General features: G+C 39.1%; 2 protein-coding genes across 11 annotated transcripts in view; both read right to left on the bottom strand.

Moving 5' to 3' along the window:
- Nucleotides 1-9652, bottom strand: part of erbb3b (erb-b2 receptor tyrosine kinase 3b) — a 31129-nt gene extending 21477 nt beyond the window's left edge. For all 3 annotated transcript variants that reach the window (XM_046869698.1, XM_046869699.1, XM_046869700.1), the window contains exon 1: nucleotides 9230-9652. In XM_046869698.1, the coding sequence (XP_046725654.1) occupies nucleotides 9230-9296 (67 nt within the window). In that variant the 5' untranslated portion in view covers nucleotides 9297-9652. The remainder of the gene's footprint in view (nucleotides 1-9229) is intronic.
- Nucleotides 9653-14783: 5131 nt separating this feature from the next.
- The window catches only part of si:dkey-151g10.3 (serine/threonine-protein kinase WNK3), a 54042-nt gene continuing 42182 nt past the window's right edge, over nucleotides 14784-26643 (bottom strand). For 2 of the 8 annotated variants that reach the window (XM_046869326.1, XM_046869322.1), the window contains 8 exons: nucleotides 24665-26514; nucleotides 23585-23831; nucleotides 20610-20689; nucleotides 18837-19162; nucleotides 18449-18660; nucleotides 18173-18271; nucleotides 17206-17372; nucleotides 14784-17031 (listed from right to left, as the gene is read on the bottom strand). In XM_046869326.1, the coding sequence (XP_046725282.1) occupies nucleotides 16747-17031; nucleotides 17206-17372; nucleotides 18173-18271; nucleotides 18449-18660; nucleotides 18837-19162; nucleotides 20610-20689; nucleotides 23585-23831; nucleotides 24665-26514 (3266 nt within the window). In that variant the 3' untranslated portion in view covers nucleotides 14784-16746. Of the gene's footprint in view, nucleotides 17032-17205; nucleotides 17373-18172; nucleotides 18272-18448; nucleotides 18661-18836; nucleotides 19163-20609; nucleotides 20690-22792; nucleotides 23063-23584; nucleotides 23832-24664; nucleotides 26515-26643 lie in introns of those variants that run through there. The other 6 variants (XM_046869323.1, XM_046869324.1, XM_046869325.1 and 3 more) reach the window with 6 other exon arrangements.

Raw genomic sequence — 26643 nt, 5'->3', positions numbered from 1 at the left:
TGCTGGAATTCCTTAATCCTCAGATGCTGAATTGTATGAATGAGATAACTGTAATCTGCTCTGGATATTAGTGTATGCTAAATGATGTAAAAGTCACCTACAGTTATTTTTTTCTGCCAACATTTGCCAGCACAAAGAATTTAAGACTTAATAAATGGCAACAAATCATGGTTTTTTTTGTCCATTTACAGTAACATGTAATGTTGAGGAGCGTCCATTAAACAAATTTAAGTAGTATCTCATGATCCTAGATTGTGGTGGGCATGACAACTTTATTTATTGAGAATCTATTAATGATGCATGCTGTACACTAATATCCAGTGAATTTTTACAGTGAATCCAGTGAAACCCTGTAATAGGCAGATGAGAGATGACAACACACAATGCGTCCAGCACACAGACTAGCAAGTCTTTGTGAGTGTGTTCTATAAGAACCTTTGTGTTACTGTGGTCAAGGTATTATTATTACTAACAAGTGTAGACAGCTTTCAGTAAAATTCCCTGCCCAACTGCATCTCAAAAACCACACAAAAGAAAACTTGTGCATTGAAAAAAAGGGAGATATTCATTTGTTTTTCCCAGCTGTTCTCAGTGTGGGAAGTTCTTGTTTCCCACATTTCTTATGTACATACATTACAGAATAATCCACCTTTCTCTCTGTCCAATCTGCTATGTTACAGTAGAAATGCGTTATTGAGACCCTGTCTGTATTTATACTCTGGTTTATTATTAAAACTTGTATACTGTTATTCATGAAACTATTCGATTTGGTCTGATTATTTTTAATAAAACAAGATTTTTTTTTTTTTTTTTTTACTTCAGACCTGTCTGGCAACCCTGTCATGAACTGTGTCATGAATTCCAATGGACCTTTATTAGTACCTCAAAAACAGTAGGGTGAAATAAAATCTCTAAGGAAGTTCATTGGGGCAGTAAGTGCCCTGCCCAATGATTGTGCAACATCTAGAAAGGTAAGCAAAACTGTACAAAGCTGTATACCTGTCCAATAGCAACACATATATCACATATAACACTTTTGTTTTAGCATAAACAGTTTAGCTTCTTCTGTCTGTTGAAGTAATCAAGCTCAAAAAACACAACTCATGTTAGGAAATCACAAGCAATCCTTACCAATTCATGTCTGACCCACATTTATACACAGTTTTGTATATATTTTTTGAGTGTTTGCCAAAAACGTTGATATGAAAGTTGCAAATATTAGGTATTAATCCAAGCCAATGAAATTAAAAAAGAAAATTAATCAACACTATCTGACCAATCAGGTTTGAGAATTTAGCATTACTGTGGAATAATTAAACGCTATTTGATGTGATATTTTTAGGCCTTTGAACCCATTGCAATTCTATTTAAAATGTTAAATGTATTTCCCTGTTATAGGAAAATAATCAACTTTGTAGACTTCGGCGTTGAGACAGGCAGCATCAGGCACCGCTTGTGAGCCATCACATGCATCCCCAATCCCTAAACTTAAAAACATAATTTTACTTATATGCACCATTACTTATATAAGCACCACATTGAGCAATCAGTAATTAAATAATAGCAGAAATTAAGGGTCAGTTGTAAACCCCTGTACTCAAATGGCATCATAAAAGGCCATGAACACAGAACAAAGCACATCCATGCACACACTCAGACGCAAAGTCGGGGGCGTTGTGAAGAAGAGGTCAAAGGTGAATGAGGTCACAGGAACGCTACAGGCTAATGCTGGTAGTACAAGGGCTTGTAATGTGCTCGTAGCCATGAATTCAAGTGAAGAGGGAGGGTCGAGAAACAGCATCAATCTGCACTGGAAGCTCAGCAGGGTCACTGGCTTGAGGGTGGAATTAGCGCTAATTTACCGTCCTCTAAACCGAGAGACCAAAAAAGCCATACAAGCAGACACACTGTCACTTGCACTCTCTCTCCGTCTCTCTCTTTCTCTCTCTCTCTGAAAGCATTTCAGAAGAACACAAGTCAACTGGGTAACCACAATTCCTGCGAGTGCCACAGTGCGTTGGCGTGTGCCACAGACCTTTGCGAGCGTGTACTGTGTGTTAATGACTACGTATCATGCTATCGACGAGCTGTGTGGCATTACAATGGAACAACCCAGAAGCACACACCTCATTAGCAGCACACATTAGCACATTAATAGCTATGTGACAGTCCCGAGCTTATTAGCAAGGAAGTAAATAGTGAGAAGATAAGAGCGAGGAGGTTGAACACGGTATGCATCTTCAAAGAGGAACACTTCCTGAACTAGTGGCTTAGAATCTATTGATATTATTATGTTAGTGGCATTATATATGTTTTTTTAATACATTATATACTGCTATTGTATTCAACTACTGTAGATTGAAATCACTATTCCCCAATGGAGCGATCACTACAGTAACAGCAAGGCTGCATTAAATGACTGATTATACAGTATATCCACATAAATAGACCTATAAATCAACAGATCGAAGTTTTCTTTGCACTAGAGATTGTTACAAATACTTCCTGAAATATCAGTTTTAAAAGGAAAAAAGGAAATCATGTGTAAAGACCAGATTTTCTAGCAAATTTCAACATTTGCTCAACCTAATCTCAGTCCAATGCACCTGTCGCACATTTGTAAATACCACACAAGGGAATTTCCCTGTGCTAAAGGAAGTATAGAAAACGTGTGGAAATGTACATCAAAGGCCAATAAATGTTTATGCGAATGATATAGTTTACATTTTGATAAAGCAATTGGTTATTTTTAATTAAGAAATTGTGTTCAGTGTTAGTGGAGGGTTAGTGATGTGACAAAAATCTCAATCAAGATCTCTGCAATACATGCTATTTTTATTATAATTACAATTAAATATAATTTAAAAAAATAAACAAAATATATGACCATGTCATAAAAATGTTTGACCTTGTCCTATAATGAAAAATTGATGTAATTTATGTAATAAATAGCTTTTTTAATTAGAACTATACTTTTTCATTATGTTGGATATTTTGAATAGCTGAACGAATTCATGTGAACAAATTAAATATTTGAGTGAATATATAATTCAATTATATAATCAACCTTACTCTGTAGAGTGTGTCCCTGCCCCACTTTGTATAATTAGCAGGGTTAAAACAAAACTAGTCCTAATTGTTACTTAGGTCATAGAAAAAACTCCACAAAAGCTCCAACCATAGTTTTCTGTTTTGTATTGATCAGTTATATTCGTTCACACGTTTTATGGATACGTCTCCAATAAACACATCTGAGGTCGTGATGTGGCTGTTAGAAGGAGTAAAGCGGATGAATTTGGCTTCCTCAGACAGACATTCCTAATAAACAAAGCTCAGGATTGTCACAACGCTATAAATGTGAACTCTGTTCGTGTGTACTGGTATTGGTGTGTGTGTGTATGTGTGTGTGAGTGTGTGAGAATGCATGTGCATGTGTCTGTGTCCGCATTAGCACTGCTGAGATCATAGAAGCGCACAATAGGGTGAGTGTGCGCACAGCAGTCTATCAACAGCGGGAGGAGGGCCGGGCGACAGGAAGAGATAGGGACACTATCTATGAGTGGCCACTCTCTCTCTCCAGGCTCCCACTACTCATAGTCAACACTACGGCCTTTCTTTCAGTCCCCGCGTGTAGTAGCGGCTACTCTAATATTTCACTTACCAAGCATTGAAGTCTGCAACGCCCATAATTTACCGGCTCATGAATCACTCTGCAGGGGATCTATTGTTGGAATGAAGCCTGGTGCAGGAATCTAGTCTTGAATGTAAGGAATCCGAAAGCAACCTTGTCTTCCATGTCACGACATGATAATCAGTAGTCTCATTTCAACTGGCACATTTTGGCTCTTGTTCTCAGCAAACAACAGATAATTAGAGCTCGGTGAATTTATATTTGAAAGGTTTTCAATTCGCTACTAGGAGTTAATAATAGTGAGGGGTTCTCAGAGCTAGGCTTCGGGTACCTGTGACCCATGTAACTGCTTTTACCTCTGATTCAACTCCTGAAAAGGTTCATAAAAGGCTCTTGAATTACACCAGGCTTGTAGGAGCCATTGATCCCTGGTTTTACACAATGCAAGTTAATTATCTCTATTGTTTGCTTGCTCTGAACACTGTCAACAGCGATATTGGTTAGCATAGCTAACTTTAAATGTTTACACAGGTATTGTTTTTTCTTACTTTTCTATTTCCACTTGGATGTTTTGCCACTCATTTTACCATAAGCAGCTCAGATCCTGTGCTACCCTTCACTGCCACCATTCAGGAAAACAAAGCGAGTTTTCTTCTACAAAATCTTTTTATAAAAGTTATCTGCATTCTTACATTTAAGTGGAAGGAAAAGGGAGAACAGAGTCTCTTCCAGTAATGTTAGCATCACTTGTAGAGAGATCTTGTTGCATGACTCCATTCAGAAAATGTTACGCTCCATTACATTATGTTTATGCATGTCTACTTCCCGCTTTCAATTCAGACTACAGGCTTTTGGTATGGTTTTAATCCAGAGAATGAGATGGTCAATGCTGATTTTTGTTTTCTTAGCTATAACTGTGTCGGTTTAGAAGTATGTTTGGGATATCATCTTGTGAAAGATTCTAAAGCTGTAATTATGGTCTAGCTTGGATGAGGCAACAAGCTTTTGTGCTGAAATACACTCATGTGCAAAAAACCAATTGGCCAAGTATAAAAGCGCAAAGATTAAAGCTTTGATCAAATCATTGTTCAGAAAATGAGCAAGAATTGAACAAATACGCTCCTGAGCCCGAAAACTTTATGCTGGAAACAAGAAAATTAACGTATGTAGTCATCTCTTATGCAAACATAAAAATCCTGACAATTATTAAAGTGTTTACACATTTTTCTTTCAACTTATTAACTATTTAAAGTCATTAACATTCTTATTTCAGTAAAAGCTGCCTGCTAGTCTACCCACAAGGCTTTCTGAGAAACCAGAGTGAAAAGCTAACAAATAATAAGCAACCATTAAATACCAATCACTATAAACAATGCAGCCCTAAAGCTTCAGGCAGTTTTATCCAACAATCATCATTTTGTTGTCAAATATGGTGATGGTGTGCATGATCGAGATTTTTACCGGAACACGACACGCTATTCCAGCTATAGTTTAAATGATTTATTCTGAAGTTCAGGAGATGCTCTCAGGAAAGGCTTTACTCCTGTAATGCTTTCAAACAGCTAATTGTGAAACCAGAATGATCAGCTAAACCCTGCATATTGAAAGCTGTGATCACTGGACTCTCAATTAACTATTCACTGTCTTCTCATTAACCCTTATTTTGATACATTATTAAATTTAATATAGTATAGTGCTGAATACAGTATATATAAGAGCTGCATTTCCTATATACACACACACACACACACACACACACACACACACACACACACACATATATATATATATATATATATATATATATATATATATATATATATATATATATATATATATATACAGTGGGGGAAATGATTATTTGATCCTCTGCTGATTTTGTAAATGTATCCCCTTTACAAAGAAATGAACATTCTAGAATTTAAATGGTAGGTTTATTTTCACAGAGACAGACAAAATATAAAAAAAATCCAGAAAAAACCCATTAAAGAAACTTTATAAATTCATTTGTATTTGATTGAGTGAAATAAGTAATTGATCCTGTACCAACCAGCAATAATTCTGACTCCCACAGACCCAAATTAGTCCTGTCTCTTTGGGAAATAACTCCTTATATAACTCCGTAAGAACCTCCTGGCCTCAGCCAGAACACACAACATGGGTCGTAGATGGGTCTTCCAGCATGACAATGAACACAAACATACAGCCAAGGCAACAATCTGATGGTCTTGTAGCCCATTCCAACCTTGTGCAGGTCTACAATCTTGTCCCTGACATTCCTTGACAGCTCTTTGGTCTTGCCAATGCTGGTGGAGAGGTTTGAATGGAAGAGGTTGATTCTGTGAGAGGTGTCTTTTATACACATAATGAGTTGATATTAAGAGATCTTTCTTAAAGGGACACGACTAATTTGGGTCTGTGGGAGTCAGAATTCTTGCTGGTTGGTGGGAAATCAAACACTTATTTCACCACTCCATCAAATACAAAATAATTTATATATAATTTTAATTTAATATTTTTTCTGGATAAAAAAAAGAATCCTTCTCTCTCTGTTAAAGTAAACCTACGATAAAAATTATATGCCAAAATATTAACGAATATAACAAATATAACAACCTGTCTGTATACAGGTCATTACATACTGTATATATGTATATCTATACATATATAGTGTATCATACTGTACACTATATATACATTCTACACAAATAATAAAAATGCATAATTAATAACTGTATATAGTTCATTACTGGAATATTTTTTTCCAGATATGAAAAGAATCTGTGTTTCCAGCTTCAGCTGCAGCTGATTCACCCTCTTTAAACATGAACATACATCAACTTCAGCCTCAGCTTATCAAAAATCACTGTAACAGGAAGAACTTGGAGTAGGTGCTTGGAAATGGAGACAAAAAAAGGAGTGGAAAATGACGCTGTCTACCCACTCCCTGAATGTAAACAAGCGTAAGATTTCTCCTTCTGAGCTTTGAACATATATGAAGGCGTGTGTTGCAACACTGTCGATGTTTTGCCACTCGTCCTATTTCACCTATAGGTTCTTTAAGATTGTAAAACAAGTTCAGTCACAATGACTTGTTATTGTGAGACCAAACTTGATGTTCTTCTATAAGATGGAAATACACCAACCATATAGGCTCCTGGGTTAAAGTCTTAATTAATAATTTCTGAATTGAACGATCATCTCAGTGTCTACCTCACTAACAGACCCAATGAACTTTAGCGTCATAGTGCGACATTTAATTAAAGGTTTATGATAGGGCAATATATTCTTACACCTAGCTTCTGATAGTGAACAACTTTACAACCCTGCTGACACACTGCAACCACCGGGAAAATAGGTTACACATTAGCACAATCAGGAACACTGATTACAATGCATTAATACCCACCAGGATTCTAAGAGGCAAAGTTCTTTAGGAGAAAAAAAAAAACAACGAGAGGTTTTGTGTGCAAAAGGAGAGGAACAATTAAGGAGAGGGCTGGTTAATCATTCCAAAGCTGTCAATATATCCACTGGAAGTGACTCACTCTTGGGTGGTTCTGCTAATGAACCCTACAGGGTAGTTTGCTTGCACGCTGATGCAAAGAATCTTCCAAAAACAGAGGGTGTTAAAAAATTGATTCCCCCTAAATATGTATCAGTCAATCTCCTATTCTTCTATCAGTCAAATTCTGTTCAGAGGCATTAAGAAGTGAAGCTAATGCATTCCTTTTTTTTATTATTCTTCAAAGTCTTTTTGTGTCTGTTATCTTGCGGCGAGGACAAAAATTACTCAAAACCTACACTGTAAGGGAAAAACTAACTTCCTGGAGGATACTTTGGATATTGAAAGATCTATAGTTCTATATCTAAAAAACTCAATAGTTTTTGATTTAAAATATTTTTATGTTCTTTCCCAAACTACAGCTGATGATGGTTTGCAATTGTGTAGGATGACTTTGGATCCCACCGTATTCGATTTTCCCTTCATTTCAACTTGGAGACCCAAATCTGTTCCAGCATGACAATGCCCCTGTGAACAATGCGAGCACAATGAAGATATAGTTTACACTGGTTGGGCTGGAAGATCTCGAACGGTCTGCTATAGAGCTCTGACCTCATTCCTACTGAACATCTTTGGGATAAATTGGAATGCCCCCAGGCTTCCTTACCCTACATCAGTAGGATCTACACAAGCACATTCAAAATCTAGTGGAGCATCTACTGAGAAGAGTGGAGGTTATTATAATTATAAAAAAGGACTAAATGTGAAATGGGATGTTCAAAAACAACACAAATTTGGTGTCAGGTATCCTCAAACTTTCAGCCATATAGTCTATTTTTTCATTTTATGAATATACATTGTATATTTTGTATAATTAAATATACAAAACATACAAAAATATATATATACATAATAAATGTATATATTTTTACAAGTTTGTGTTTTTCATTACTTATCGGATGGAATTCAGCACTTGACTTCTCTCCAGATCTGTTGGGTTTAATTATTTTTTGAACAGATATATATAATAAATAACTTGCTAAAGTTTCCAAAATCAAGAACATGCCAGTCGCTTATCTTTAATCATTGAAAAACAACAGAAACCTGTTTTCCGGACGGGTTTACTAAAGGAAGGTATGTAGGAAATGTTCTGTAGATTCTCCGGATCATGAGTCAGTGCTAAGAATACCATGGCACACCTACTCAGGTGAAGCAGGAAAAGAAAAAAAAAAAAAGAAATCCGGTAAAAGTTCATATGTGAACCTGAATAAAAAATCAGAGATTTACTGGAGTTTACTGGAGGTATGATTTATAACGTAGGGGAATAAAAATCACTTTCATCACACCCACCATGATGGATTTGATGGAAAGCTCTTTCTTCTGATTGCATTCAGGTCTAGAATGATACTACATTAAAAATAATCTAATATAATGGAGGTTATAGTGGCCTGTGTCTCACACTGAATAATATTATTTCTAGGTTATTTTTGAACTCTGTCTAGTGTTTATAGTACAGATCGTTAAGCTCTCACTCACAGCCTATTGTTTTTACTCTGTTTGATTATGAGTGTGTAATTCTGCCTAGTTTCTATCAACAGTTTCATCACTTTCAGCACCTCTAACCACAATTTTGGCACAGCAATCCATACTTCTTCACTATAACCGACTTTCACCATTCTTGTTTTTGTTTGTCTAAGGTGGTAAAGCAAGATCTAATTCAATTCAGCCTGCCAGTCAGACATTTGCTGGTCTCATGAACAGAACCAGTGATACAAAAAACACTGAACCTTAGTTTCACTTTCTTTTAATAAAAGAATATTTCATTTGCTTCATCTTTTCATGTATGTTTTAGTGTGTAGAAGGTGATATGTTCTAAACAAGCCAATCCTACAACATCTAATGAGTTTCTCATAATAAAACGTCATCACCAGTAAAACTGTATTTACAAAACAAAAATCTACCACGTTCAGCAACTGATCAGTCTTTTCTTCTTCTTCTTCTTTTTTTTTTTTGCATGTTTGCAAAAGCAGGCATCTGCTTTCCTCCACCTCTACATATAAAACTTTTTGTCTTCTCCACTATTGAATGCATACCTTCTTGAGCTTGAGCAGGAGACCCTTGCAGATGAAGCAGGAGAAGCGCGAGCACCTGCAGTCGCATCTCGTCCTGCGGTAGGAGCGAAGAGGAGCGCGCGCGCACTCAATCACTCACAACCCCACGAGCCCTTCTTCAGTCCAGGTGCTTCACGGATGGAGGAAGGGATCCAGAAGGAAAATCTCCGAATCCGCCAATGCACAATAATATCCACAAGTTTTCCAGATTTGGTCCAAATTGATCTGATTTAATCCCAGTTTAAAAATGTTTCACGCGCGCAAAGGCGACCTTTGGATTTCGGATATATTTACAAGGAGACCAGCAGCATGCACCGGACATGGCTTAGAAAAGAACGTGAAATAATCTCATTTAACTTTCCTCTAGAAGAGCTAGTGTGTGTGAAGGTTTAGTGACAGCGACAGTTTCAGGGTAATTTGGGAGAGGAGACAGTGTGAGGGTGACTAAGTCAGAAGCCACTCCCTCTGTAAACGTCAAACCCGTGCATTCATTAGCTGTCAAAAAACAATGCATGACAAAACTGTAGATCTCACCACTAGGGACATTTCAAAATAAAGAAGAACTGTATATAAGCATAGCTTTCCTTAAACACACCCCAAGTATATCATAACTGGATTGCACATCATCACCACCTTTCCTTAGAACTTCCCTCTAACAAAAAGTAGTCATCTTAAACATATGTAACATCTATATAATGCAGAACTGAAATTGCAACTGAATTGTATAAGCAAAATATCAAAAGAACTCCTTGCAATAACATTCTATACGTCGTATTTTCAACAACCCGAAACGGTTAAACAGCATACATCTGGTATGGTATAGTAACTTTCGAGCAGTTGGTTCAGCTGGAATGTTTTCATCAGTGTACGGTATATCCTTAGGATCGTTGTTGCTGTCTGACACGTTTGAGTCGTGACCACAAGTCCTCCCAAACGACTTGCGTGTAGTGTCTGAGTTGTTCTATTGCAGGAAGTAGATGCAAACGATTCCTTCTGTAGGCTTTACCATCTGACTCCACGATCTGGGCTCAGTGAGAGTGCTCTTAACAACCCCAATCTTGTCGTGTCCTTTTGTTGTTTGCATTCGTACCACTTGGGATTCACGCAGTGCATTCGTCTCTTTTTGACCTTGGCTTCAGCATCTGCTTACTGATAGTCATGTTGGTACGTGTTACCCCATACATCAGTCGCTGTGCTGGTGAACCCAATACGTTGTCTCAAGGAATATGACGAATGTATAACAGATTCAGAAACAAGTCTTTCCCATCCCTCTTAATAGAGGTGCTTTGCACTACAAATGGCTCCTTGGAGGACTCAGGACTGCTAGTGATATGACCAAGGTTCCATGAACTTGCAAAGTCTTTGAAGATCTGGCTTGTAAACTAGGTACCATTATCAGTGATTAGTCCTGGGGAATACCAGGGTCCCTGGTTGTCTAGTGGGTAGAATGGCATTGAGTAAAAGGCAGGAGGTGGAGGTGGAGGTAGCAGAGCTGAAGATGTTAAGGTTTTCGTTGGGAGTGACGAGGATGGACAGGATTAGAAATGAGTTTATTAGAGGGACAGCGCATGTTGGACGTTTTGGTGACAAGGTGAGGGAGGAGAGATTGAGATGGTTTGGACATGTGCAGAGTTATACATGAGTTATATTGGTAGGAGAATGCTGAGGATGGAGCCACCAGGAAGGAGGAAAAGAGGAAGACCAAGGAGGAGGTTCATGGATGTGGTGAGTAAAAAGACATGCAGGTAGTTGGTGTGAAAGAGGCAGATGTAGAGGACAAGGTGGTATGGAGACTGATGGTCCACGGTGGCGACCCCTAATGGGAGCAGCCGAAAGAAAAAGAAGTTGTTTCTGGGGAATACCGTGCACAGAAAAGTGTTGCTTCAGTTTCCATCCTCAGTGGTTAACTCATCTCAGATAGTAAAGATTGGTTTTAATGACATCGATGCACAAGTGAATCTTCTCACCGTCTTTCTTATTAGTGTCCACCATTAAGGATACCCACTCTGAAAAGTTGTGCCATGTTTTTTGGTTCCACTTCTACTTTGTCAAGCATTGCCCCATTTGGCGAGGGGGGCCAGACCACTGGCGAGATTTCTGGGTTGATTTTCATTGGGTATGAAGTCACAGGTAAGGTGCCTATCAAACAGGTCAGCGTACTCTGTGAATATTTTTTGTGACAGGCTCACATTATTGTTGAGATGAATTCCATACACTTTGTAGATCGCTAGGCTCTAAACTTTTTGGGACCACCTGGTATAACAAGCTGCACTCTTCTGGGAAAGCTTTCCACTAGATTTTGGAGTTGGTTGTTTGGTTCATCTAGCCACAAGAGCATTAGTGAATACAGGCACAGTTTGGTATTCCAGTTTGGCCCAAGGGGTTTGAAGGGGTCTGTGCAGGACACTGTTCAAAGTTTTGTACACAGGTATTTTGTCATGCTGTAATGCGTTTGTGTTCCTTAGTCCCAGTTCTATTTATATTTAGTGGTGTAGTTATTGGTTAGTACATTTGCATTACTATTCCAGGTTCAATAAAAAATGTGCTTGCGTTCTCTCATCCCGCTTCATGTTCTATCTATCTATAAGGGTGTAATAATACAAAAGAATTTACTGTTTGTTACGTACTCTATATATAGCTCTATAGCAGGCTACTTTAGATTTGACAATCCATCTTGTGTAGAGAATATCTTCATGGAGTTGGCTTTATGCACAGGGGCATTATCTATATGTTTAGGTGAAATTAAGAGAAATACTAATCACCCAATGTTACCACTTCTGATACCTTTCATAAGGAAGACAACTAGAACAATAACCAGAAAGAAGAAATCAAACCTTCTTACATAAAAGTTTTGGCCGTCATTAGTATTTCGATAAGATGTTTGTATAGGTTCCAAACAAAGACATGATATTACATGAATGTTCTTTGCCATATGAGTTTTTAATTCGTGTAAAAATTAAAACAAGTATGACCATGGGCTTTTGATAGTCTGGTTTTATCATCAGTAGGACAGTCCTCAGTAGGTGTAGCATGATGTTCCCTGTAAGCTGAGCTGCATCTTTCTTGAGTTCTACACTGGAAAGAACTTGATGTATAGTTTGCATGTTGTGATTTACTTGATTTAAACGTCGTGAGCTGTTTATATGAAGGTGCACGTGTGGGGGTGTAGCATTAATTGTTCATTATATGTAGTTCAACTCAACTTGGGCTTTATTAATTCTTCCACTTATACAGTATACAAAAGAATGAAATGACATTACTAACAAACCAAGGTGCATAGACAGTAAACAGCAGGAGTAAACATTAAACATAGCGGAGATAAGGTGCAATGAATATGAGGTAGATGTGATAAATATAAGGTTGAAATGTAAGTCATGTAAGAACAGAGTGCATGTGTGTTCAATGCTTAATGTGAATATTTGATCAGAATGACTGGATGTCTATAGTAAACAGTTAAAGTCCCTGAGTGCAGAAGACTGCAGATGTGCTTTTTGTGCGAATGTGTGTTAATGTCCATAGTGCACAGTTAAGGAGGTGGGAGCTCAGCAGGATGTTTAGGGCTCTGACAGCTTGGGGGAAGAAGCTGTTGCAGAACCATAAAGTGTAGGTCCTGATGCTTCAGAAACTCCTGCCTGGTTGCAAAGGCTTGAACAGACTGTGAAGTTTGAGTTCTGTCAGAGACTGCTATTTCTACCTTAGAGTTTTTCCTCAATGTGTGCCAGTGTTTTTCAGTTCTTAGGTTTTCAAATTCCCAATTAATAATCAATGTGCATCGGGTTTAACTCAGATACATTACACCCATAGTAAACACATGAAGGTGCACCAAACTCAAGCCAACCTCGAATATTTATTCTGCTAGTAACTGATTCTTAAATATTTATTCTGTCAGTAAACTGTTTACTGATAAAAGTTGTTTTCGAGGACTTCCGTTAATAGGCCCGTATTGATTTTAATGGCACTAGGGTGCAAAGTTTTAAGGTCAGTTGTTCACTTTCTGTTCTCGTTCCATTAGGATGTCCCCTCATTGACTATCAAAACACAAGGTTTAGCTTTATATCTGCATCAATAATATCACCCCTGGGTAGTGCTTTGAAAAAAGGTTACTTTATAGATCCTCCGCAACTGCCTCAGACTTTAAAAACACTTGCCGAGTTGATAGTTGATAGTCAGATGAAAAGTCCCAGAGCTATAAACCTTGTACTGGGTGGCACATTGCACCCAAACACGTGCATTTTATATAACGTGCATATTCACACTAGTGTGCCCCTGCTTGCTTAGAGGATATTATTCAGTGCTGTGTTGCTTATATTCATTGCCTGTTTATCAGTTTTGCCATCGAGCTGAAAAGATGCTTTCAGTTGAACAATATAACATGTGCCATGCAAACATGCAGACTTATTTCTATATGTGGAACAGACCACTAAGTGTGTGAAAGCTTTAACGTTGCTTCCTTTTGTGTTAATAATTACAGATGTCCACTGACCATGAAGAACAAAGGGTTATTAGAAAATGAAATGGTAGTGTGAATCGGGGTCATAACGCCATTATTCGCATTATTAGTGCATATAATGGCACTATAGTAAAAGTTCGAATTGGGTACCAATTCTAAACATATGTATATATGTATATAAGAACAGGTACGGTTGGAGCCAGTTGTAGTGGCAAAACAGAAGCGTCCCAGAGATGCAGAAGGGTTGTCTGCAGCTCGCCTTGTAGAGAGTACAGTGAATCCTCTGCATGCTGCAGAGCTTCTGCATGGCTTTCTTGTTCACTGTGAAGAGCATCATTGTGTTGCAGCCATGTCGAACTGCTAAATCCCCCCATTGATGGATGCATATAGACCCATCAGTCACAATGGGTACATTGTCAAGAAACGAGCTGACTTCTGAACCCACTATAGAACATGACTGAAACCAACAAACTGACCACTGTATATTCCAGAGCAGGCGACATGCTCTTGCTCACATCTGAAATCACTGACTGGCTGCATCAAGCGACAATAAGTCACAATTATGTTATGTTCTTTTCCACAAAATTGTGCTCCGATGGCACGCTTTGAGCTTTGACACCTTAAACACAGACAAAATGAGAGATGTTCTCAAAAGAGCTTTGTTCCAGGGATGGAATCGTTGTTGTGGTTCTTTCTTTTGCTTTTCTTTGGTTTTATTTAGGTGATCATAATGACATTTTTACAGATAGGGTCCCTTGTATTAGTCCTAAACACAATTGCGGCAGTCAAAACAAAATTCCAGATGTTCCTTCTGCATGCAATGACTTGTATCATGTCCAAACTGAATCCATTCGTCGTGATGACATGCTCATTAACATTAGTTTGGCTAAAAATAAAAAGGTTTGAATGCTTTTAATACATTTTAAGCGAGTTTTACTATTTGCATGCCTTGAATTGTATTCTGCCTCACTTGGATTGTGGATGTGTGCAACTTCTAAATGTGAAGCCCTCTGCTGGTCATATGTTGTATTACACAGCATTTGCATTGCTTTGCCGATTTACCACAAAGAAAAGGGAAATCACATGTCGGGGTTTAACACCATCATTTAATCAGATTAGTTACAAAACAAAGAAAATCAACAGTTGTATTAAGTCTGGTTTTACAGTAGCTAAATAACCTGCAATAAAGGTTTTGTCTTAGTCTAGATCACAAACCTTTAATTGTTGGTACTCAGTTACAGTAATCTGGGGTCCCCTGGTAAACTTGATCAGTGAAAATGATTTATTTACTTTTCCATATAAATAAGACTAAATTTCAGTGAACACATGGAGAAATCTTGGAACTGAAGCAGGGGAACACCAGCAACAGAGCTGAGAACCATTGTGACCCATAATAAGACAACTACAGCTTCTGAAACACCAATCAGTATATCATTGTAAATTTTTCTTTTGTTTTCATACAAGCCTGGTTCAAAATACAAAAATAATGCTTTCTTTTTAGATTACATTTTGGTAACACTTCAGGATAGAAAGAGCAAATGGCATGAGACGGAAAAAAAAGTCAGTGATTCGACGGTACATAAACTCACCACCACCGGAAAACAGAGAATCGACACAGATTTACTGGACATTTTATCATCGCAGTAATCATGTGCAACAGTTATGTTCACTTAACATCCACAAGTCAACAGTTAGGAACATTACAAAACATACTTCTCTCCTTTTCCTGACCCTTTTTTTTTTTTCCTCTCTCTCTTATCCTGTAGTCCGTACTAAAATTACACGACAACTTCCGTTTGGAAAAATACACAAAAAACATTTAAAACCAAAATCCTACTGTACATTACACTCGGCTCGAAACGAATGACTCCTCTAATGATAAAAACATATTTTCAAACCACGTGACTGACATACAGAATGTATGTAAAAAAATTACTTTCCAGGGAAACCGAACACTTCAAGCGCAAGCTAACAGGCCCTCCTGGTGTCGGATTTGTGTGTCCATAAAATCTGATTTACTTGTTTTTTTGCATGAGATATAGGGTAAATATAGATGTAAACAATTACGGTTTAAGGCTGGCCTCATCTCAATGAAAAGTAAAAGAGTTTAGTGCTACTCAGGAAAGAAACAGGTGCAAATCTTCTTCTTTTCAATTTACCCCGTAGTCTCTTCTAAAATATCACTCATCAAACTATAACGTGAGAGCAAACGAAATTAAGTCTGATGAGGAAGACACTGTATATACTTTTTTTAATTATGCTTACATGTAAAAACCAATTAAAAGACTCACAGTTTGATGTGCTTAAATAGGATGCACTAGCACAAACATTTTTTTAAAGCATCCTGAAACCTCCAGTCCTGCACAATTTTACTAAAAGACCCCCCCAAAAAAAGTCTGCTAATAAAAAAGAGGAAATACTGCAATCAATGCTGCTTTGACTTTCAAGTAAACTGGGCGATTTGAAGAGATTTCTCTAGAACTGCAGAACACTTTAATTTTGACATCTGATTAAATCATTATTGGAAGTGTTAGAAAATAGAAGAAACGTGAAAGAACATGCCGTGCATTACATACGTTAAACAGTGTGGAAATTTGGTCACATGGCTGAGGCCATGGCTTTGAGGTAACGCTCTTCATGCTTTGTTGTGGGAACATGCGATTGCTCTCGCTGCTCATTGCGGCGTGTGCGATCTCTAATCTCTCTGAACACGGCAGCTTTCTGTGTAGTCTCAAAACAAAAAAAAATCTCTCATTAGGCTATACAGACACACATTACAATGATGCAGAAGGATGAATTCTGTTACTAATTGCACTTTAAAAATTCTCAAATAGTCCTTTTTTTCTAGGATTATTCTTTTAAAAAAATCAACTGAAATAAAATAAAAAAAATTCCAAACAAAAACATTGTCAAGTTCATTCAAATCTTAATATATGTGCACACCCAGAAGAATTTAAATTCAGTGTTTGGCTTTCACATTCTCAAAAGTGGGAATCTTTACTCTCCTGTCCCATCCTTACGAAACCGTTGTCCTACCAGAGAAGCAATATCATGCATTTGTGGAGGAGCAAGAGGTGGTGGAGGTGGTGGCGATGGTGGTCAGTGGAGCTGCTGCTGTGGATGTAAAGGAAGGTGTGGATTGTGGTGCCGGAGAAGTGGAAACACTAGAGACAGGCATGCCAGGCTGGCCATACTGAAGCGGCTGAAGGGGCTGGGTCTGCATGTGAAGGCTCTGCTGTGATACAGGAGGAATGGAGGGCTGAGTGCAGGCTGAAGGAATGGGGCCTCCTGTGGGGTTCAGGGTGGTCGTGGGGAACCAGGCCGCAGGTGAAGCCTGAAGAACAACATACGCAACATACTGTGTAAATATCATTGTATTAAACACGGCGTACGTGTTTTTTTGTTTTAGATCTCCAACAGCTGGGCAGGTTTGAATTTTGATTCATTTCTATTTCTATTACAACACTGAGAGTTCATATAAGAAAGTGTGGTGGAATGGGTGGATTACCTCATTGTGCTGGTTCCAGCCACTTAAATCCTGTGCTTGCTGAATTTGCTTGAGCTGATTGAGCGAAGGTTTGGGGATGGCAGGTCCAATGGCCTCCTTTGTCCAATCATCTACAAGCTTGTGCAGTTTATCTGTGAAGGTGCTTTCTCTATTGGATAAACCTTGGGCTGCAAGAAAAGTAGACAAACATCATACCATTATGGCGTTGTTACCATGTACTGAACACTAGCGGCTGTATAGACTAGTCAACTAGTCACCGCCGTGCAGAGACTCAATGATGTGGCCGCAAAAAACAGTGGTGAAGAAAGCAGCTGAATACACCCGAGTACTCTCATGTATCCTAAAGGCTTTTTCTTCTTCCGGCTGCTCCAGTTAGGGGCCGTCATAGCGGATTATCAGTCTCCATAACCCCCTGTCCTCTACATCTCTCTCTTTCAAATTAACCACCTGCATGTCCTCCCTCATCATATCCATAAACCTCCTCCTCAGCCTTCCTTTCCTCCTGCCTGGCAGCTCCATCCTCAGCATTCTTTTATCCATACACTCCATGTCCCTCTGCACATCTTAATATAGCCTCTCTCACCTTGTATCCAAAACGTCCTACCTGCACAGTCAAACGTCCCACCACACAAAATCAACTGCTCAAAACTGCACTGGGAAAATGTATAGTAAATGTATTTGTAAATACATTTTAATTAACCTTAGTGAGCCATTAACACTTTGCGATGCCTTGAGCATGATGTGGAGAAGTGTACATGAATCCAATATATGAATACAAGAAGGAATTCCTTCAGTGTTATTTTTGTTGCCATTTAAAGCTAAATAAAATGCACATACTGTAACAAATCTCTACTGTAATTCGACTATTTTATTTTTGGTCGAGTAGTAAAAATGAGCATTTGGGCAACCTTTACTGTGCACTGAGCTCAGCTGAGCTTTTAGTGTTGTGCTGATTTCTGTTGGTTACCTGTTTTTGAGGTCAGTGCAGCTGTTTTCTCAGATTTGCTGTAAGAGTGTAACTGGTTCTGCTCTTCACCGGAGTAACTGCTCGAATGCTGAAGAGAACCTGAGAGTAATTATAAATAATCACATCAGAGAAAATCACACTAACATTCTCAACTAGCCTAAAGTTACTCAGCTAAAAAGTAGTTTTCTAGTAAAGGAATTGCTTATGAATATTCTCAGTCCAGACATTACTCTAAACCTGTACTTCTCATGAACCACAATCTTCCAAAAGCAGCACCTTGGTGCGAGACACCGTTGTTGTCAATGTGGGAGTGAGGACGTGTGCGGGGTTTGGGTTTTGGGGGTCGGGGTCGGCGGGGGGAAATGGCCAGAGATGTTGCAGGAGCTGAAGGGGAATGATAGCAATCTTTGAGACTGCGCAATTCCCTGTAGAGCTCCTGTAGTTCTTGTTTCTGCTGTGCCTGTAACGACACTACCTCCTTAATGTGTCTGTGGAAGAGTGAGAGAACCAGGAAGAGCACAAGAGGCAAAAGGAAAGCAATATTTAATACAAAATTGGCTTAAAATGAAAACACGATTTAGACAAATCCTTGTAAAGAATGTAAATGAAAATGTAATTTATAAGAATTTTACATTCATTTTATTTTTTACAATTCCTGCTTTACTTTTCTCTAAGCTTTTGCAGTTCCCTCCTCAGGCCCTCATCCTCCACCTCACTCTCATCGTCACTGCTTCCTGTCGGAGAGTGCGTATGGCTACGTGTTGGGTGGTGGAAGCCCACTGGCACTGTTCTTTCTTCCTTTACTCCGTCCTTCGCTTTTGTCTTCCTCCTATTCTTTTCCAGGTCTGGAGAAGCAGGCGAGCTGTCAGTGAACTGCTCCTCTTTCTCCTCTGCTTTCATTATAGAAAAGCGTCCCACAGTCTTGGGAACGTTCTTATGATCCTGCTCTGCTGTAGCAGTCAGGTCCTCGGGCTGAGTGACTGGAGTCACCTGGATGAAGAAGAACAAACATCATGCACCTCTTTTTCTGCCAACTTCAAGGCTAAAATGTGATTTTTGCAGCTTATTATCTTTTAATCCTATATTTAGCCTGCATTTTCAAACATTTGTTCAACAAAATCAATTTAAAATCGGAATAAAAAAACATGAAAATCATCAAAAAGCAATGACATTGCTCATGAAAACATATATTAAAACATTTCAGTACCAGTAAAAGTATCAGTACTTTGTATGGGATATGTTTTTCTCTGTAATTCTTTAGAAGTTAGCACTAACACTAGGGGAGTATTGAACTTCCAATACATGGTTCAATGAAAAACACAATCGATCTCGGTCAGCATTGAAAGCCACCTGTCCCTTACCCTGGCCAAAAGTCTGAAAGATGACAGAACTCATGTTCATGAGTGGGCTAGTGCGTCCACTTCCATTAGTTCTTCCTTATAGAGCAAAGAAGAAAACAAAACAAAGAACTCCTCCTTGTGGTGAACACGGTGCCTTTCGCAAAGGGCATCCATTTATGATTCACCACCTTTCTGTGCTGTTTCCCTTTCATTTAATAAAAATGCCCATTGATAACAGCAGTGACTGAGAATCCCAGACATATAAGTGACTGGGCCCACACTATCATACTGTGTGCCAAAATGTACAAATAATGAGACTGCATCCTCCCATTGTGGGTAAAATAGACCACCACTTGTTCCAGAAACTGTTTTAGGGCCAGGAGGAATACCAGGAGTTCTAAATCATTTCTTTGGTTGGACTGCATGTGAGTACTATACTCCAGTTACTTCCATGCCTACATGAGTGGCACCCGAAACCTCACAGAGACACATCTGGATAGGATAGTGTCCAACAGAACTGTCTCCAAGGGTGCTGTGCCAGCATTCAGCTGATAGAAAACAACACGCGATGGTGTACTTGGCGTCCCCAACAACAGCTTTCAGACGACAAACTAATTTAGCCTCGCCTTGGTCTTTTCAGGGAGGGATGTGCCCAACATTCGCAGAAGTCTGGCAAGGCTGGACATGTTGCAGCTTGAGACACAAAGCACACAGCATCTGCTTAAATGCCCAAGCTTGAATTCCTGTTGCTATATGGGCATCCTTGAACAACTGGCTTCTCTTTTTCCTTGGTGTGGCATGGATCTGTGTTTGGATTTTGCAACCTGTGAACTGTTTAGCCAAGTCTTATTGTTGCCATCTAAGCAAAGCGGTATTTGAATGACATAGTGATAGTTAATTTGGCCTTTATTTAGGTGAAAATGTATTGAAATAAGGTTTTATCAGGACGGGAAAGTATATTTTACAGTGAAACACTAAAAGAAATTTCGTAATTTTGTACTGGCAAGCTGATTAAAAAATGTAATAAGTTGGAAATACATGATTATTAATCATCGCTCTTATTTATGTGTAAATTGAACAGCAGAGAGAGGCGGCACCTGGAAACGTCCTCTGTGCAAACAAGGCTGTGTAACCGAGGGAGTCTCGCTGTCCTCTTTCACTCTGCCAGCATTCTCATCTGCCCAGAAGAGAAAGAAAGAATATGAAGTGATAAGAAAAATGCCATCTCTGGCCTGATGTAAAAAATCCCAACACTCACACTCTGATTCTAACAAATACACACATGGATACAAAACAGTGAAACAGGACAAATACATACAATCCATAAACAACACACATATATATGTATATGTTGAAAAAATTGTGAAGTTCAGCACACACTTTTAGCATGAGAACTACCATGTACAGTGCATCCTGGAAAGTATTCACAGTGTTTCACTTTTCACATTTTGTAGCTACAGCTTGTAGCATCATACTCAAAAAGGCCTGAGGCCGTAATTGATGTCAAAGGTACTTCAACAAAATATTGAGTAAAGGCTGTAAATAGTTATGTACATTTTTTACATTTTTATAAACAAGCAAATATTTCAAACCCGTTCCTTCATGTTGTCATTATGGGATTTTGTAGGGATCATTGTAGAATTTTAAGGAATATAATACATTTTATCAATTTTGGAATAAAGCTGTAACATAACAAAATGTGGAAAAAGTGAAGTGCTGTGAATTCTTTTCAGATGCACAATACCACCACCACCGATTAAGTATTTTCAAAGCAGTAAAAATGACCATATATTACTTTACACACAGAACATTGCTACAAGAATATTGAGGTTATACAGATTGTCATGCTGAAAAGTTGCTTTGTGAAAAGTAAAACGCTCAAACAGAAAATCTGATTAGTGTAGGAAATTTATGAAAAGCAGTAACGTATAAGCATCAACAGAAGTTCCCTTCTCCTCCCATTTCAACCACAGACACACACACACACACACAGGGATGGCAGCTGTAAATAACACTAAATGGAAACCGAATGTAGTGTGTGATGTCCATAAACAGTACAGATCCATAGCATGTTGGCTGTGTGTATATACTGCATCATACCGATCTATGTCCTTAAACTGCCCCTTGATTTTTTTACTTGATAGAGTATCACCTATACATACGTAAATACTTTGAACATATATTCAAGGAGTCATATACTGTATGTTTGCATTAACACATGGAGTATTTGAATCAGAAAAAGCTCTATTAATGTTTGTGCTAATACATAATATCTGGTCAGCAATGGTCCTTTGATGGTCAAAGTGGTAAGGACTTATACACTGTGCATATCAGTAAAGGGTCTACTGCCAATAATTTAAGGCATTAGCAACTGAACATCATAGCTTGAAAGAGAGGTACAACATAGAACACAGGTAGTATGGGATATTACACCTTTACATGTCTGGATGAACATCTGTTTTGGCCTTTAAGACTCAATACATTTTGTGATTTCAGCTAAATAACTTCCATCAACACCATCTGCCTTACAGTAGTCACTTGTAGTATGGTAGTATGGGACATGTAGTATATTCATATCTTCTGGAGCTGTAACTAAGGGGGCAGAATAATGCCAAGCAAAAAAAACAGAGTAAGCCTCTAATAGGGTCTTACCATCCAAGCGACAGTCTTGGTCATTCATTAAAATTGTGAGAGGCTACTCTGGAGAGAAATCAAAATTGCTTATGCTCCCCCTCTGGTTCTTAAAAATTATCTTTAAAAATGAAGCGTTTTAACCTTCACTTTCCATGAAAGAGTATGAATATCCAAAAAGGAATTAATAAGCATCCAGGCTGCATTTCAGCATACCAGTATGCACATTTTAAGACAAATGGGCAAGCATTGTGATTTGCCTTGATAAAAACATTGCCTTGTTGCCAATATACTGTATATAATATACAAAGACTTCACCACACATTTATACTAAATAAATATTAGGATGTTTCTAAATGCAGCTAGGAGACGTTTTTAGACAAAAACCTGCTGAGAAAGAAGCGCAAATAGCTAGTGGCTTTATCACATAACTGGAAAGCATAAAGCTGATGTGATCCCTTATGTCACCATGTTACTGACTTTACAAGCATGTCTTAAACCAGACATGCAGTGAAGTAGTATCCCATATGATCTGCGTTGACTGAAATTAAATGACGGAAAGTGAACCACAGCAAATATGAATATTTCAGTGCTACACAGAGGAACTGACTGTTTCATTACATACTTGTGCCAAAATGATTTTACTTACTGATTTCAACTTACAATGTTACTTGTACTACTGAAGTTTACACCTGCTGCTGTTCATGTAAAGCTTCGCTTAGGCACCGAATACGGACGATGCAAAACCAAGCTTCTTTACAGGTGTAAACTTTTCAGTGTCATCATATGTACGGGGGGAAATAGTAGAACCTGTGAGATGGGTAGCCGAACTGTGCAGGCAAGTGAGGGGCAGGATGAGGTGGGCTGAACTTGAATCTTGAATACTCAATCTGGTTCCTACACTGTACTGTTCTTACACCTGGGTAACCCATGCAAACAAATTAAAAGAAGTTAAATTCAACAAAAAATTCAATATACACCAACTTAAAAAATAAGCAATAGCTAAAAAGCCAAACTTGCATCTATAAATTATGGAGTTGGGAGCTATAGGCTGGGCAACCACTGCCCTGTACATACTTAAGCCCTGCTCTAAAACATGATCTGGCTCATGAGGAATTCATGAAGACATTGAGCTGAGAAATCAGATTAGTTGAATTTGAAAAGGTACAGGACAGTGTCTCTAAAGGTGGAAAATCTCTTTTAATATGTAGTGGGAATTTAAATTAATTTAGTGGTATCAGTGCGACCAGGAACAGTGACAGTGACAATCACATCACATCCTAGACAGTCATTAGGATTAATGATTATTAATGATTAGACAATCCCTATCTAGCAAGGTAAGGGGTCAGTTATATATGCTATATTATCTGCACATTCAGTTAATGGCGTAGCCCACCCACACCCCTCACTCGCTCTCGCTTGCACTCTGTACAGACGCTACCTTGCTGGACTCTGGGCTTCTTGAACAAGCTGGTGGAGTGGCGCAGTTTGCACGCCCAGCTTTTGAATTTGCGAGTCCAGGATTTCTTGCTAACAGGATTTCTGATACTAGGACAAGTCAGGTTTAGGCCAAAATATCCACCTCCTTCATTGTGCTGCTGCTGTCCGGCTGCTGGTGCAAGGGACTGCTGGGAGAAGGAAGGCTGGAGGGCATCTATGGCGACACTGTCAGAAGGGGAGGGGACAGCCTGGGTATACACGGTAAAAGGGTGGAAGAGGGAGACATTGTGATATCAGAAATACAATCCTGGAAGCACATGCACATGATAAAGAGTATAAATCAATGACTAATATTAATATATGGGTGGACAGCATAGTACTATTTGACAGTTTTACACTTAATCAAAATAAAAGTCAAAATTTTTACTGCGTTTGCACAGTGAGACAAAAACAAGTTAGCCTTGCAGGATGTACACACAAGTTTCATGCCAGCATCATATAGTGATGGCTCTCATCTAGAATGGAGAAGTGTTCTAATTAATGCTCTGTGTGCTTCATTAAAAAAAAAAAAAAGATTGACTGGTTAATATTAAAAGGTAATTTCCAGTATTAGCTAAGGTAATACAGTCTATAGTAAACTGATTTAAATAAAATTCAGTTAGTGTTAGCTGCTCTGGTTTATGCCAACACTTTGCCAATACAATAGTTGACATCTACAATATATCTATTAAAACAATGCGAAAAACACATTTATTGTATATTAAAGTAGCTGGGTAAGTATTCTCACCCAAGGAGAATATGGGATGAGTTAAAAAAAATAGTACTGCACTCAGCCACTAGAGGGCTTCAGAGACAGGTTTGATTCAGTTTACACTAGTTAGGATATCCACCCATATTGGTATTCATTGGTATGAAGTTTGCATAGCAAGAGTGACATGTACACTAATCCAAATTGTGAATTAATTTAAAAAACAAAAACAATTAGGGAATTTGTTGTTTGTATATAGTATAAGATCAGATGGCAGCCAAAACCAGACCAGACTGCTTCTTTTTTTTTTTTTTTGTAGCAGACCAAACTTACAAGGACTGTAGATTCACTGAGTGGGGCTATAGGTCCAGGCACAGTCTCCTGTGGAGAGGGAAGGAGGGAGCAGGGTGGGGATGTAGAGGAGAAGGATGAGGCTGGCTGGTGCTCCACAGCAATGGAGTGGGTTGGAGCACTCTGGCTGAGGAAATCATCTCCTGTTTTCTCCCTTTCTCTGTCTGATGAAGTGGAGGAAGAGCAAGAAGTGGTGGTGGAGGTGGTGCTAGAAGAGGAATGTGGAGAGGGTTCTGAAGAGCAGGCAGGAGGAAGTGAGTAGGTGGAGGGTGGCAGTGTGTGGCAAGACTCTGATGACTCCTCTCCCTTGGTTGATATGGCAGCTGTAGATGTGGAGGAAGGAAGGTCGGGAGTATGGGTGGAGATTGTGGCCCCACTACCGGTGTGCTCCTGGTAGAGCAGATTCCTCAGCTTCTCATCCAGTGTCTTTATACGGTTGTCAACAAACTCAATTTTTGGGGGGCCCTCACTGTCTGACTCAGCTACTGAAGAAGGCTGGGCAGGAGAAGGGGAAAGAACATGAGCCAGAGCTGGCAAAGCTGTCTCCGAGAGTGACAGAGGGGGGAGAGAGGCATCAGACAGTTGTTGCAAAGAAGCTGACTGGCTGGAAGTGTCATCTGTGGTAGTGCCCTGGACTAAAGTGAGCTCCGATTCAAAATGTTGGATAGAGAGCTGCTTCTGGCCAAGCAGGGATGCAGGCTGAGGCACCTGCTCTAGCTTGGGCTGAGGTTGTTTTTCCTCAAGAGTAGACTGATTCAAAATCAATGACTGCACCTGTACTCTATTTAGTGTGGGTTCTTGCATTTCTGACTTTTGCTGCGACTGCATGGTCAGTTCTTCAGACTGCAACACCGTTTCCTGTTGCTGTACATACTGCTGCAGTGGAACCGCCTGCTGCTGCACAACACCAGGCAACTGTATTTGTTCCATCTGTGACTGTAAGTGGACACTCTGCTGACATAGTGAATCCATTGGAAGGTCTGACTGTGCCTGTTGGTATGGGATTTGCTGTAGAATTGACTGTTGCACTGGATGGAAATGAGATGCTGGATGCTCAGCTTGACAGAGCTGTGTCTTTTGCTCTGAGGTTGAAGAAAGTTTGTCATAGGTGGTGTACTGAGGCAGTGATGCCTGCGGCTTTGTCTGTAGCAACTGTTGTTGCTGTAACAAAAGCTGTTGCTGCATCTGTGATTGATCAGTGTTTCCCTTCGGAGGCTGAAGCAAATAGCCTTCTGTGAGTGGTTGAGTTTGCAGTCCATGCTGCAGCATTTCAGGTTTCTGCATTGTTGGTAATTGGGGTAACTGCTGCAGTTGCTGCACTTGTTCCCCTTGATTTAACATGCAAGAAGGCATAGTGGTCTGAGACAAATTGTCAGAGAGTGGTGTTTGATCTTCAGGCATGCTTTGCACTATAGAAGCAGCATCCTCAGAACCTACACCAAAACTGGATCCAAAGCTCATATCCTTGCTAGATGCAAAGGGATGGATATAATCAGCTACAGGAGGGGCTGTAACTTGAAATGAAGAGGCTTGATTGGATGCTGTGGCTTGGGTAGTGGTTGTAAAACCTATGTCTTGCATGACTGCATCTCCTGGAGACATGTTTAGTTTTGCTGGAACAGAGCTGGTGGAGTCCAAGGTAGTCGTACCAAGAATAGAGACAGCAGGCCCCGAGGTTTGGACAGACACAGTGGAGGGAGGAACAGAGACAGCAGGACCCAAAGTTTGTACAGATACAGTAGAGGGAGGAACAGAGGACACTGGAAGTAAGGATGGAGAAAAACGTACTCCAGGCAGAGCTTCTGAGTACTGCGAATCCTCATGGTCTGAAGCTACAGCAAATGAGAAGAATAGGTTTTAAGCAGTATTTAGGCAATTATTATTAAACAAATCTATTTTAATTGTTTAATCTAACAAAGACATACGTTACTGTACAATCTGTTACAGTGTGAATTGTAAAC

This window comes from Silurus meridionalis, chromosome 16 (assembly GCF_014805685.1).
Source record: "Silurus meridionalis isolate SWU-2019-XX chromosome 16, ASM1480568v1, whole genome shotgun sequence".
Taxonomy (NCBI): Eukaryota; Metazoa; Chordata; class Actinopteri; order Siluriformes; family Siluridae; genus Silurus; species Silurus meridionalis.
This window is presented reverse-complemented; position numbering and strand designations above follow the sequence as displayed.